Source organism: Dipteris shenzhenensis, chromosome 7 (assembly GCF_047967505.1).
Source record: "Dipteris shenzhenensis isolate YYH24624 ecotype China chromosome 7, Dip_SZ_1.0, whole genome shotgun sequence".
NCBI classification, from domain to species: domain Eukaryota; kingdom Viridiplantae; phylum Streptophyta; class Polypodiopsida; order Gleicheniales; family Dipteridaceae; genus Dipteris; species Dipteris shenzhenensis.
In genome coordinates, this window is record NC_141602.1 from 40,560,694 (window position 1) to 40,575,152 (window position 14,459).

General features: G+C 41.8%; 1 protein-coding gene across 3 annotated transcripts; it reads left to right on the top strand.

The window, feature by feature from the left end:
* Positions 1 to 1,633: 1,633 nt before the first annotated feature.
* On the top strand, positions 1,634 to 14,172 carry LOC147900345 (pumilio homolog 3-like). Of its 3 annotated transcripts, XM_087376870.1 has the most exons (11): positions 1,634 to 1,774; positions 2,024 to 2,187; positions 2,410 to 3,322; positions 9,633 to 11,374; positions 11,506 to 11,647; positions 11,811 to 11,918; positions 12,028 to 12,240; positions 12,586 to 12,696; positions 12,838 to 13,032; positions 13,125 to 13,299; positions 13,395 to 14,172. In XM_087376870.1, exons 3-11 carry the CDS (start codon positions 2,615 to 2,617, stop codon positions 13,424 to 13,426), a joined length of 3,426 nt encoding a protein of 1,141 aa, XP_087232996.1. In that variant the 5' UTR covers positions 1,634 to 1,774; positions 2,024 to 2,187; positions 2,410 to 2,614; the 3' UTR covers positions 13,427 to 14,172. The 3 variants fall into 3 exon arrangements, with proteins under 3 accessions (XP_087232996.1, XP_087232995.1, XP_087232994.1); XM_087376869.1 differs by having other exon boundaries at positions 1,634 to 1,793; positions 2,024 to 3,322; XM_087376868.1 differs by having other exon boundaries at positions 2,024 to 3,322.
* Positions 14,173 to 14,459: the final 287 nt, after the last annotated feature.

Genomic DNA, 14,459 nt, shown 5'->3' on the forward strand with positions numbered 1-14,459 from the left:
GTTATCCAATTCTGGGGGGTACTCTTAGAGATCCAAAGTTTGAGCAAGAAGTTTGAGAGGGTTAGAGGCATGAGATGGGCTAGAGGCCAAACATACACTATTGACAACATGATGAGACCTTTTAAAGTCCATAATTAATTGTGCATGACATATTTTGGATAAAAAGCGAATTTGTTAAATGAACATGAACGAATCACCCAAATGCAAGATTTGTAAGGACAGATCCTAGATATTGCAAAACATTCGCCTATACTTTTAGTGACTCCCGAACCACCAGACCAAAAATTACACTTAATAGCCCTCTTGTACATACCAAACATAGTCCTTTCTTATCTTTTTACTAGGAGGTTGAATAGCCCTTATTTGATGTTCATATGATTGCTAGCGCTCCTCCCCTTACTGAACAGGAATCCAAGAGCAAACAATGTCTCTTGAAAGAGTACATAGATGACGAACCACAAAAAGGAAGACCCACAAAAACGGAAGACTAGATAATGGAGAAATGAGGCGGATTACTCATGGCCTACACTGCAACGCTTGGCCAGCAAGTTCTAGATCCATATCACTAGCAACTGTGCCATGTTGATAAGGGCAAGCTTCAACCCCACCCTCACTAGATCACTACACAAGCCTAATCAGTAAAACATGAGACCATTTCATTATCCAAATAGTGCATGAAGCCCACAAGCCCTTAGATGGGGCTACTAGCCTGCAATTGTTTGATTATGCTTCTTTATGAATAGATGGTATCGATGAAAGTCCTCTCATTCTTAGACCTTTCAAGTGGTGAGCAAGATGGCTTCTCACGTATGTTGAAGGAGTAGGTAGAGGCCATGGGGAGGCCTTTACCTCTTGCGAAAGTGGCAAGTGATGAAGCATCGAGTAACTTTCGTACGAAGTAAAGGCCGACCCATGGCCTCTACCGTCCATCAAAGACTCTAGGCCGAGGACACATTAGCAACTGCTAAATTGATGTCACTCTACTTTACACCTCATATTCTCGTTCTTGATAGCGACGAGTGTGTGAATGTCTAGCATGCAAGTCACCTTCAGGTGGAATGGAATGAAAGCAATAGCTGCGATGTGTGCTAGGGAGTCGACACGCTATGGCCGCTGTTGACACATTAAATGGATCTCGATTGTGGGTGGGCAATCTTGTCCGTCTAATCATGGGCGCCTGCCCAAGGGCGGGAAAGTGTGTAATTGTGCAAACACGCTAAGAAAGGGAAGTGTGTGTAGTATGCACACTTAAGGAAAAGAGGCCGACAAGGAGAGCACAAGACGAGGCAAAGATCATTACGCACGGGCACAAATATACAAGCATCTAAAGGGGCGGGGGGCAATAAAAGCACTTAAACAATCTATATTTAATATTTGGTCCCCGGAAAGGTCACGTTGACTTGGAGGAGCTAATCCGAGCATTTATGGTAATGAAGACAATTAAGAGAGTAAACAAGAAGGATTAAGATGGCGATTGGTGAATGTAGGAGGGATAAACCCTAATTGGGGAGAGGGATGTGGGCCGTAGGATGGGAAAGATCGACGGAGGGGAAGCGGCCATAGACAGGGAGCTTGGAAGCTGTAACAAAGTCATCGTCATCGTCTCTGTTTTTACAAAAGATTTTGTCAGCTGCACTGCTCTTTTTTTCATTTCTGTACTTTCGCTCTTCCGATTTTGCTGCTCCTCCTGCTCATCTCTCCCACATTTTGCCCTCCAATCTCGCTCCAATCCTGCATTTTGCCCTCGCATCGCACGCATTTCGACAACCTCCAGGTCCGATTGCCTCGTCCAGGTCCTTTTGCTTTGCTTTTCCATTTCTTTTCATCGTTTCCTCGTCCCTTCCATCCTCAGCTCCCTTCCATCTCTCTCTGCTCTGCCCTTATACCTTCACTTTGACCTCTTTCTTGCGTCGTCGTCGTCGTCGTTGTTGCAAGAATCCTATCCCCTTCTCGGTAAATTTCTCTAACATGGAGGACCTTTGGGGTGGAATTGTAATTCTTTTTTGTTTTCTTGGCTCATCAGGTCTTCTGTGTGCATTGTGATGACGACCCTATCGCCGGGCGGAATTTCCTCGCAACAGTAGTTCCATTCTTTGGAGTTCGGGTCCATGCCAGAGAATTAGCCAAAAAAAACCAAAATTTGGCAGGTTGGCTGGTCTGTTGGTTCGCTCCGTTCGACATCATCATGTGAGAATGATAGTGTTGTAGGCTTGCCTTTCCGCTGCAAAGGTGAGACGCGGAAGATTGTGGAGAATTTCTATTCCGATGGTTTGGTAGTCGTGGGTCCCGCCTGTTGCCCGACAGGTGTTGCCTACGTTTCTGCCTGTACTATCCTGTGTATTGTCTTGTTATATCTGCGCACAGATTATAACCATCGCCATGGCTCTGCCCCGGTCCTGGCCATTTCAGATCACAAATAGGGATCCCACGAGACCTCCTATTTGAACTGCACTGTAGGGGTAACGGATCCATCACTAGAGATCTTCACTCATGGGACCATTTATCAGAGCTGTGAACGAGCATAATTTAAGATACTTTAAGGTGTTCGGTGAATGACAGTAGAGTCAGCAGAACGGAAGCGAGGCCAGGGATTCAGAAGGGCACTCTTTTCAGGATGGCCACAGAGGACCCTATGCGAATACCAACTGCAACTGGAATGAGGGGAGGACTTGGAATGGGCGATAATATTAGAACTTCAGGTGCAGCTAGCTTAAGCTCTTCTTCAGCACATGAAGGTGTGGCGCAGGAGCTGGGCATACTGCTGAGGAGCCAATCCCGGGTTGACAACATGCTTAACAGAAGGGATATGGTTCCTCACCGGAGTGGAAGTGCACCCCCAAGTGTTGAAGGATCTCTTGCTTCCATGGGAGGTTTGTTTGCTACTAGTGTGGAGGCTGACAGGCGGCTTACCAGCTCAGGGTCTGGCGAGGGTATTGATGTTATTGATTCGGAGCAAGAACTTCGATCTGATCCAGCATATTTAGCTTACTATTATTCTCACATCAACCTAAATCCAAGGTTGCCTCCACCCATACTTTCCCGGGAGAATTATCTTCTTGCTCAGCGCCTTGGCATTGGTGGTTTTGGTGACAAGAGAAAACTGAGATCTTTTGATGACAGCAACAGCAGGTCTTTGTTTTCTTCACAGCCGGTGCTTCCAACTCACAATGAAGAGACTGAGTCTTCGGATGATGAGAAATCTCCGATGGGAAATTTTCTTAGGCATGTGTCAGATAAATGGGCAGAAAGGGGAGCTGATGGGTCACTGCTTTCAAGCTATGGTTTAGGTGCTCGGCCTAAAAGCTTGGTAGATCTTATTCAGGTACTTTAGCCTTTTACCACTCAAGGTGAATACTTAAGAAGAATAATCCCTGTTGGGGGACATGATATGTTCTCATGCCAAAGTTAAGGTTGCAGATACTGGTTCTTTTGAACTCTGTTAATGCCTTGTGAGCATACCAGTGCGTATTATAAAAATATGTCTGATTCTGAGTTTTTGACTACTTTGGTTCGTTTGGCTTCTGATCAGTGTCTTGGTGTAGATTGTAGTTAATATTGGGTAGTCTAGATGGGGTTTATATATTTAATGATTTTGTTGGTGCAGAAGCCCCATATTCTAGTCTTGCAACGGTACATTTTACTCTCACCTTAGTGGACATGCTAATTCTTTGAATTTTTGTCCAAGTGGTGATCAGCTGTTCAACTACATCGAATTATATGCGGGTGTAGAAGCCTCAACAGCTAAAAATTCATTTTGGACTTTAGAACAACAAAAATTTTAAATTTGTACGATTGGAATTATTCTTATATTTAATGATTTTGCTGCTATGCAATGTCATGTCATTTCTAGCCCTTACCCAAAAGTAATGCCCCCCCCTTTTTCCTTCCTGCCACCCCCCACCTGCAAAAAATAGAAAAGAAAGGCCCACTTTGGCCTGTCCCTTAACTGTTCCTCTCCCAAAAATAAAAATAAAAATCGGCACCTCCATAAACCCCCTGCCCCTCCTCTTGGTCATTGCAATATCTACAGGCTCTCTTCCGTCATATTGCCCTGCCTTATGAGCACGTTCTGGTTCAGCCCAAAGTTGGGGTAACGATTGATAGCCTCTTGGGATTTGCATTGAACTTTCCTGACAATCTTTTTGCATATGCAAATATTCTATCCCTGATGTGTGGATCCATAGGAATGACCATTTGGAATATTCCACCAAAGAATTCTCTAACTTGCAAAGTGCCAATATGCAGCTTTCCAGTAGTTTTGACCAGAATTTTGAAGACTTTCTGACCTAGTACTGATTGCCTGTCATGTGACTTTACTGTAGTATATAAATCAGCAAATTGAAAAAAGAAGCTGCGGCCTGCCTAGTGAAGGGAACTGTTTTATAGTTCTAGGAGAACTGTTCCTCAACGCATTTTGGGGAGAACCAGCTAGCTCTGGGTTTGAGTGGCATTTCACCCCTAACCACAGCTCATCCGCTGATTTTTCAACATCAGTCAGTTCCGAGGAAATAGCTCATTTTTGTAGGATGATGGTAGAAATGTCACCCAGCAGGAAATGACATATTTGGGCTACAAACTTGCCAAAAAAAGCCATTTTCTGTCTTCTGAATTTGGTCTGTCTACAGAAAGAAAGTGATTTCTTCTTTCTACAAAGGAGGAGGTATTAGAAGGAACAGGGGTAAGCCCAAGCATATACCACTGCAGCCGCCTAAGGGTTTCGAAAGGCCATGTGCAAAACTTTGATACACCAGTAGCAAAGTGTCTCCTCTCATTCATTTGATATCAATATTTTGGGGCAAGGCTGTGCTTACAAGTAGTAGTCCATTTTTTTTTTCTTTCAATAAAGAGACTTCTATTAAGTAAGAGAAAAAACCCGCGAGAGCAAGCTCAAAGTGGAATACATCATGAAACCATGAGGATAAATAAACCCCCTCAAAATGAGGTGGAAAACAACCAAGGTTGAGGCTGAAAGTGCCACCTCAACCCTGTAAGAGTCTCAGAGAAGAAAGGAGGATCCTTCCATTCCCTAAAGAAAGAAGCCCTCCTAGCTGAGGCTGCACGAGAGTCTCCCTGCATACTTGTCCATACGGCCATCAAGGTATGTATGGTGTCTGTCCAGATACTAGCCAATGTCTGCGAGGAGCAGTCCATTTTTGAAGTAAGCATGTGCTAGAATTGTTGTTCTAGTTTGGAGGCTTCTTCAGATTGGAGGCATTATCAATTATGCGAGTTGGCTTCTATTCCTTCATGTTTCTCTCGAGCAGTTCATGTGATCTTGGTTGTTGATAGTTGCTCTATGATGTTGAGGTTAGTGGCCATGGGAAACCCAAGCACTACACCTTCGATCAGCTTGTTTCCTTGCTCTTGCAGGAAGGGCAAAGTTGTAAAGACCGGGATTGCTTTCATTCATGCAGATCAGGTCTTTGCGATGGATCTCAAAGGCAAAGGCAAGGGGGGCAAGAATTTCAGCAAGTCCAATCCTTCATCTGTTACCTCATCCTCTTCTACCCCGGCTGATGGGAAGAAGAAAACAAGAAGTGAGGACATGACATCTCTGAGTGTTGGAAGCCCATTGCTTCAAAAAAGAAAAAAACAGCAGCAAGCTCTTGCAATTACAAAGGCCCTTGCTGCCCATGAGCCCAGCCATGAGGCAGCATGTATGGCTCATGATGAGTGGGCATTTCTTGTGACTTGCCACTACTATTCATTGAAGCATGATGCAGCTTTGTTAGTCTCAGATTCTATGTCCAATTGGTTTTTTGATAATGGTGCTTCCAAGCACATTACATTCTGGAAAAATCTATTATAGTTCTCAAGTGATGCACTCAAGGGGGGTATTGTCACTTGTGCAAACAATGCATCATATCCCATGAGAGGGATTGGCCAAGTGCAGGTCATTTTAGTGTTAGGGGATATAGTGACTCTTGTGAAAGTGCTATATTTTTCAGGTATAGAAAAGAACCTGCTTTCTATCTCAACCATATCCACAAATGGCTTCATGGTTATTTTTTACGGTTATCGTTGTGTTGTGTATGACAACCGGCATGATCACTATTACAAGCACACGTTACAGAGGGCTGTATCATCTTGCTGCTTATGAAAAACAGACTGTTACAGAAGTAAATGCAGCTGCTGAATGTGCAATTTTAGATACACTCCTTTGTCATATGATTCTGCTTACCTTGTATCACCATAGGTTGCTATATTCATTATGGATGAACATGTGCAACATGCTTTAGTTGCCAGGTATACATGAGATGTATCCAGGATACTTTTACCATACCTTGGAGAGGGGTTTGTTGCCACTTGGCATTGGTATGGCCTTGTAGGCCAGTTAGGCGAAGTTAGGACTGAACTGCACTTCAAGAGGGGATTCTTGTGTTTTCTTAGATCTTAGACTTTCTCAATCCACCGTAGGATTAATATGATAAACATGAACAACCTGAATATAGTGGTTTACACATTATAAAAATGCCTTACATTGACTCGAACATTTCTGATTTGGCAAAATATGGAGTCACCTTTTCCCAATTCGATAGATTTTCCTGCCTTTGTACAACTAAGAAGTCTTTTAAGTAATCTGATAACTTTACTAATACACAAGAAGCATAATCCAAGCAAAATAATGAAAGAAGTACGCACAACCTTAGATATGAAGTCTTTTATCTAGGGTATCGGCCTTAGACACGTTTAGAATTATTGAACATAAGCTGAAAACAAAAAGCAGGGAGCTGAACAGCTCGTCTTTCTTTTAGTTTCAGAAGAGAGTTTGACTCATGTGCTTTCTTAAGTTAGGAATGTAGTTTTGCTCTTATTTAGTTCTTTATATTCTAAATAAGTCATTCATTCAGTAAATTCTTTCATTCATTCCTACATGAGAGAGAGAGAGAGAGAGAGAGAGAGAGGGAGATTTTATTCCAGTTTTTTGGTCGATTTTGGTGTTTATTTTTGCTTAGTCGTCTTCTTTATTTCTTGTTATCTTTCTCTTTTGTTTATTTCACGTATTTTAGTAAGCACTGGGCTTGCCCAAGAGATTCAATATAGCTGCTTATGCTTGGGCACTAGTGTTGCATTGCTTGCTAAGTATGTCCACCTTTTGTTTTTCGAAAAAAAATGTCACCTCATTTTTATTCTCTTTTGTTTACTCTTTTATTTTCTTTGTAGAAATTTGGACTTTAGAACAACAAAAATTCTAAATTTGTACGATTTGATATATTCTAGTCTTACAAAGGTATATAGTTAGGCATAGTTAGGACATCTAGTCCACTTGGGACACTAGTCCTAGTTCACTTAGGACATTTAGTCATAAGTTGACTTTGGGTCCTATATATGCCACCATTTGTACTTTCTCATCATCCATATGTAAGTACACATCAGCTCCCTCAGCTTGTTGTCTCTCCTTGCATTGCATCTCCTTTTCATTGCTTCTCACATCCAACAAAAAAATCTCGTATTTCATTCATGCGTGACACACATCGAGAATGCTCGCCATCATGTTTGGAGTTCTATTGAGGGTGTTCCATTGTTGTTCTCCGTTTATGGACACAATGTCATAGTAGCTAGTCTGTGCTATGCTTGATGGAGTTTATGGTTTTCAACCTTATGAGTGACTATCATTAGATTGAAACTGCACTATGTTGTGTTTTTAGAGGACGTGTTTGGGCAGGTTCTTGGATTCATGTAGATAGATACACACTATGTTGTGTATCTATACCAAAAGCCTTTGAAGGACACATGCAAAAGAAAGTTAGAAACGTTCATGAACATTTTGAGATGTTTCATTGCTGATGAAACACAGACTTGGCACTTGACTTGCCAAGTCTTAAGGTTGAACTTTTCAATATAAATCTTTGGCTCACAAGTACACCCTTTGCTTTATTAGACCTCTCAATCTATAATTTTTGCATTTTAGGGCTATTGGACATTAGGTATGTATCACAATTTTCTTTCTTTAAAGGATCTTTGATTTTTAAAACTTGGGCTCAAATTTTACTAGTGTTTTTGAAAGTTTTAAAACCTTAGAACATCTCAAGCTTCAAAACGTTTTGGTTATCTTAGAGCAACTTAGTGATGAGATCTCTCATGAAATTGTGAACGGGATAGTGAAACATCATCACTGATTTGTACTTCCAGAGTTTGGGTTCCTCTAATATTTTTTTGTATCCCATGGGATGAATTTGTGCAACCATAGTACTTTATGTACATTAAGACCATTGAGAGGAAAGTTTCTTTCCCAATTCAAGCTCGTGGATGTTCATCATTGTGGAATGCAATTATGTCTTGCCTCTCTTGTTTTCTTTTTACATTTAAGACTATCAACAACAATGATGGGTAAACCGTTGGTGAACAGAAACCAGTTTGCTGAAGTAGAAAAATTCAAAGATTTTCTATGGATTGGGAGATGTTATCACTATGGGAACTGCTGCAGGCTTATTTGTGTATAAATAGAGGACATAAAACATTTTGGGTTATATAATTTATGGACTTGCCAAATTGGTACAAATGTGCCTATCACTTCAAAGCTCATAATATATTTTATTGATTAACTTATTAATAATCACCTAATGGATGTTGACCAAACCGAGCACTCTCTCAAGCCAGGTCTCAAAAGTGAAAGCAATGAGAGAGTTCTTGCAAGACGTGCATGAATTGATACATGAAGGATACTGTACACTCGGAATAAAATAAGAATTGAATCGGATAAGCAGAAATGCGGGTGTTTAAAGGATATGTACTATTGATGGAGTCAGTGGTGGCAGTCTAGGAACCTGACACGTATGAGTGATATGACCTTTGGATAGTGTACCAAGTTAAAGGAAAGATCCAGCTTGGAAAGAATCAGCCATTGAAGAGAAGGTTCTTGCACTTTATTATTTGAGGAGAGGAAGGTGTGTTATTATTGGCTGATCTTTGGGTTGGTAATTAGCCTGTTTGGTCGAGGGTCATCTGCTGATGATGCAAAAAGGGATGAGCTAGTGTGTGGTGACATAGTGCTTGTTGGAGTCCATAGTATTAAGTCTTGTTAGTGGGTTCTGGGGTTATCGTCTCGACATGTTTATTTATTTGTGGGCACACCTGGGACTGCTACTTAATCCCTTGACGAAAACATCAGAGAAAAGATTTGTTTGAGAGCATGAAACGACTCTCGAGGCAGCTCAATTGGTTGGAATAAGGAAACTCTAAAGTGCCTTGCATTGTTCTGCCTTGGGACCCCATGTTATCTCTATTTTTTCAAATTCAGGTGTTATTTTAATTCACCTGTTTTTTATAATTTTGGCATCCATTGCTTTTCCCCAAACATATTTCAGCTTTTTCTAGTAAATGATATTTTGACTATTTTTTCTGAGTGATGCTCTCTTCACCATGACTAATGCGATGGTTGCGTGGTGGGGTTGGTTCACTTCTGACCTTGGTTTATCTGTCTGAAAATTTTTGGTTATTCTTTTCTCCTAGGCGTCCATCTATTATCATACGAGTGCTTGTGAGAATCGTAGGGATGCTTTCACTCTTGCTTTCCAATCATGTTAAGATTTAATTTCTGAAAGCCTTGTGCCCATGTCTATCAGGAGGACTTTCCAATCATGTTAAACGTTGGATTTAATTTCTGAAAGCCTTGTGCCCATGTCTATCAGGAGGACTTTCCAAGAACACCATCTCCAGTATATAACCAGACACGATCTTCCAGTCGTACAGCGAATGAAGATGGCATCGATGGATCTTCTGGAGCGGTGGATGTACAGCTAGCTCATTTGCGAGACTCCAACATGTCTGCTGCAGCTGTGGCAGAGCTAACTGCAGCTTTATTAGGTTCACGTTCAGCAACACCTAATGCTGTATTATTCTCGCGTTCAGCGACACCTAATGCTGTATTATCTTCACGTTCAGCGACTCCTAATCCTGCACTAAAGTCGCATTCGGCAACACCTAATCCTCCTGGAGTCCACATTATTGGAAGCAATTCTAATGGAGCACCTTCCGGGTCTTCTGGGCCAATTACACGGATCCCTACACCAGATCCATCAAACACAGGCGAAGCATTTGCTGATGGCATCTCTTCGAACAGTAATCCCAACATTGGAAGCACAGAGTCCAGAAGTGAGTCCCTGGTGGCCAGCCCTAGTGCAGCTGGAGCTACACAGCTGGCAACTGCTTTGCAAAGTTTAAGCCTGCCTGATGTGCAAGGGTCTGGCTCTATTGAACAGGAGCAATTGCACCTTCCACTACAGCCCCACCAGTTGCCTCAGGAAACACATGGCCAGCATCAATCTTTACGGATGCAACAACCTCAGCGGCATAACCAAAGACCTCAAAGCTCCCAGGCTCAATCACAGTTTTCACAATCTCAAAGTTTTCCACAAGCTTTTCACCACCAGCATCAGTTCTCCGGCATGGAACAGGGCTACAGAGCACAGGGAAAATATGGTCTATTGAAATTAACATCTCAGGCTCAGAATGCAAGCCTCCAGCCAGGAGCTGCAAATAATATGTATGCAGCTGCAGCTGCAGCTGCAGCAATGTCATACATGACTGCTGGAAATCCTTATTACCAGAATGTTCAGGCAGCTAATATTTATGCTCCCCAGTATGGACTAGGGGGCTATGCTATGAACCCAGCTCTTATTCCTGGAATGATGGCAAATTATCCTCCTCCAGTAGCTTATGATACTGCAACAGCAGCAGCAGCAGCTGCTGCTGCAGCGGTAGCTGCTGGGATTGGTGCACGGGCACCTGCAACAGGATCTCCAGTTGGGTTAGGTTTAGACATGCAACAGTTGTACAAATATACAGGTCAAGCAGGGACCTCCCTGCCATCTCATTTACCAGACCCTTTGTATCTTCACTATTTGCAGCAGCGCTCTGCTGAGGATGCTTGTGCCGGTGTAAATTATCACGATCCCTCTTTACTTCGAGGGTATGTAACTGGGTCCCATATTGATCCTCTGGAATCACAAAAGAACCAGTCAAGCTCAGTGCTTGGATACCCTACTGAACATAAGGTCCAGTATTCAAGGAGTGGTTCCCTTGGTGTTCCAATTGGAAACAAGAGTGGCTCTGTCAGCCCAGTTTACTATGGTAGTCCTCCTGGTGTTGGATTTGTTATGCCATATGCAAACTCTCCAATTGCAAGTCCTGTGCTGCCTGGCTCCCCAGTTGTACCTGGAGCTTTTTCACTGAGACAGGCAGAGCGGAACTATCGTCTCCCTTCAGGGGCTGGTAGGACCACTGCTGGAGGTGCTTATATGGGCCGGCAAGGCCCAAAAGCCAGTGATGCAAGCGAGGAATTGAAGGTATCCTTTTTGCTGGAGGAGTTGAAGAACAATAAAACACGGAGGTTTGAACTCGCAGACATTGCAGACCATGTGGTGGAGTTCAGGTAACCTTTCACTTGATTTCTCTTCGGAACATCTCTGACATTGTTTCATGGGGAATTAACAAGCCTTTTCCCTTTTCTTCTTTTTTCTCTTTTTCTTGTGTTTCCTATTTTTGGGGGCGTTTGGGTTTCAGTGCTGATCAGCATGGCAGCAGATTTATTCAGCAGAAGTTGGAGACAGCATCGTTAGAGGAAAAGACATTAGTTTTTCAGGAAGTCTTGCCTCAAGCACTCACACTTATGACGGATGTTTTTGGGAATTATGTAATTCAAAAGGTAGCAATTCATATCTTCGTCAGTCTTTTCACCTCAAAAATAGTTTTTGAATTTTTAGTACGTTTAAAAAAGTTTCCACTAAAGCATATAGATGTTTTGTAGGCACTTGACCATGTGTAGTTACGTATTGATGCTGATTTTAGTTGGATGCTTGAGGTGACAGTTTTTTGAGCATGGAACTCCTCAACAGAGGTCAGAACTTGCAAAGAACCTCATTGGTCATGTCTTGGATCTGAGTCTTCAAATGTACGGGTGTCGTGTTATACAAAAGGTATCCTTTTATGTGCTCGTAGAAGATCTGTTTGTTTTGCTTGTTGAAAACCATTCTTTTTTGTTGTATTGATGCACTTAGTTTGACTTACTTTTTTGCACTGTTTCAGGCATTAGAAGTAGTTGACCTTGAACAGCAAACAAATATAGTCTCAGAACTTGATGGTCATGTGATGCGATGTGTGCGTGACCAAAATGGCAATCATGTGATTCAGAAATGCATTGAGTGTGTTCCTTCTGATCATATCCACTTCATAATATCAGCCTTTTATGGTCAAGTGGTTGTGCTTTCTACTCATCCTTATGGCTGTAGAGTCATCCAGGTAAAACATAATTTTTACAGTCCTGGGGATCTTCAAAACATACTCATTAATTGGCGCATGTCCTGCTTCTTATGCCTAGGTACTGATCAGAAGATAAGCGTAGCTTCGCTTCCTTAGTTATTTCTCTTTTTCTTCTCATTTACTCATATTTTGTTCAAAGTCACTTACAAGATCCCTTCTTTCCTTTGTTCTTCCGCTTGTTTTATAAAAAATTAAACTGAAAGATTGGATCTATTCTAGTCTTATGAAGGTCTATATAATTAATTGGTGCAAAGTCCTGTGTGGATCACAAAATGCGAAGTTTTGTCTCTATTGGAGTCATGTTATTGCCTCATGTTTTGGCAGCGCATTCTGGAACATTGTACTGATGAGCAGAAGCAGAGTGGTGTAATGGAGGAGATTCTACGCTCCACGTGTACTTTAGCGCAAGATCAATATGGCAATTATGTTGTGCAGGTCTATAATTTTAGATAACAGTTATTGCATTTCCCCAGCTGTTGGGGTGTATAAAAATTCCAAGTGGACTACTTTCTCTGATACTGGGGTTGCTGGACGTGAAAGCTGTGCTTTTAAATCCTGATTTTTGTTTTATGACAGCATGTCTTGGAGCATGGAAAACCACATGAGAGAAGTGAAATATTAACAAAATTGGCTGGCCAGATTGTACAAATGAGTCAACACAAATTTGCTTCTAATGTGGTTGAGAAGTGCTTAGAGTTTGGAGGTCCTGCAGAGCGGCAAATTCTAATCAGTGAAATGCTTGGTCATACTGATGAAAATGAGCCATTGCAGGTAGTTTTTCTCTAAAGACTTCGACTCCAATAAAGTCCTATATTGTGTTCCAAGTCTTAGTTTGCCTAATCTCTTGAATTTACAATCTGCAGGCTATGATGAAAGATCAGTATGCTAATTATGTAGTTCAGAAAGTGCTGGAAACGTGTGATGATCAGCAACGTGAGCTGCTTCTGTCTCGTATCAGGGTGCATCTTCATGCATTGAAGAAGTATACCTATGGGAAGCATATAGTCGCTCGTGTGGAGAAGCTGGTTGCTGCTGGAGGTACTAGAGATTTTATAAATAGCTTCCATGGTTTCATGTCGCACATGTTTTCTGGCTTTTCTGTTCCCCTGATGTTAGTGGCATGTTGTGGGCAGAACGTCGTGGTGCACAGGTGCCATCAGCATGAGCTTGAACTTTGAATAGTGGAGTCCATGAGATGGAAAATTGTATCTTTTGACTTGTCTTCATCTCATCTGTGCATACTATACATCGTCAAATGGTGTTACATCATACAAATTTATCAACTCTGAAAAGAAACAATCATCCAAGCTGTTATGGCAGTCGTGTAACTTCTGGTAAAGATGGACAGAACAAAAGCCGGTGTAGAGGGCTTTCATAGCTGTACCGGAATGTATCTTTTCACAGCAAAGCTGATTTGTATACAAGTGCTAGATCCATTGAAGTTAGGCTTCCCAGTCTCCCCAAATTTCTGGGATCCTAACCTTGTCAGTGCATCATTGACTGTATGTTATGTAGGAAATTGAGTATGCTTCAGCTGGCTGTGTGTACAGAGGATATTTAAAGTCAACTGTACAGGCTCAAATTGAATATTAGCATTGGCCATGGTAAATGTTGGAATGTGCTGCTGCATGAGGTTTTCTGCTAGCTTCAGCGTCAGACAACTCCTAAGGACTCAAGCTGTACATAAGGTTCATGGTCCACCTCAGCTGTTGATTAATTGTTCATTGCGTTGCCAGATATTGTGCCCCTTTATGGTGGTGCTTTTGGAATGTGTTCCCTTGCTTACAGTTGAACATAAAGAACAAATGGGGCACTTAAAAACGACATCCAATATTGTGTCAGTTTTGGTTAAATACAAAATGAGTGGTGCTGCACCTTTTGGCTTATTAGTATATTAGAAGCTCCACTATTCATGGGTATTTTTGTGGGTGGCCACGCTGGGGAAGGGGGAACACTTTTTTTTGTGTTTTATGTTTTTTGTTTTCTTTATTTGTTTGGGCCAATACATTGTCTTTGAACTATTAATTGGAAGTAAATGATGAACTAGATGTGAATTTGATTTTCTTCAGAGCAAGCATAGTCTTAGCACTGCTGCTTCCAAACAAAATTATTGTATCTGCTCCATGCAACTCTTTTGCTGCAAGGAGCGTTTTTGTGGCTCTGTACATTACGAGCACAATATTTGAAATCCTCAACAG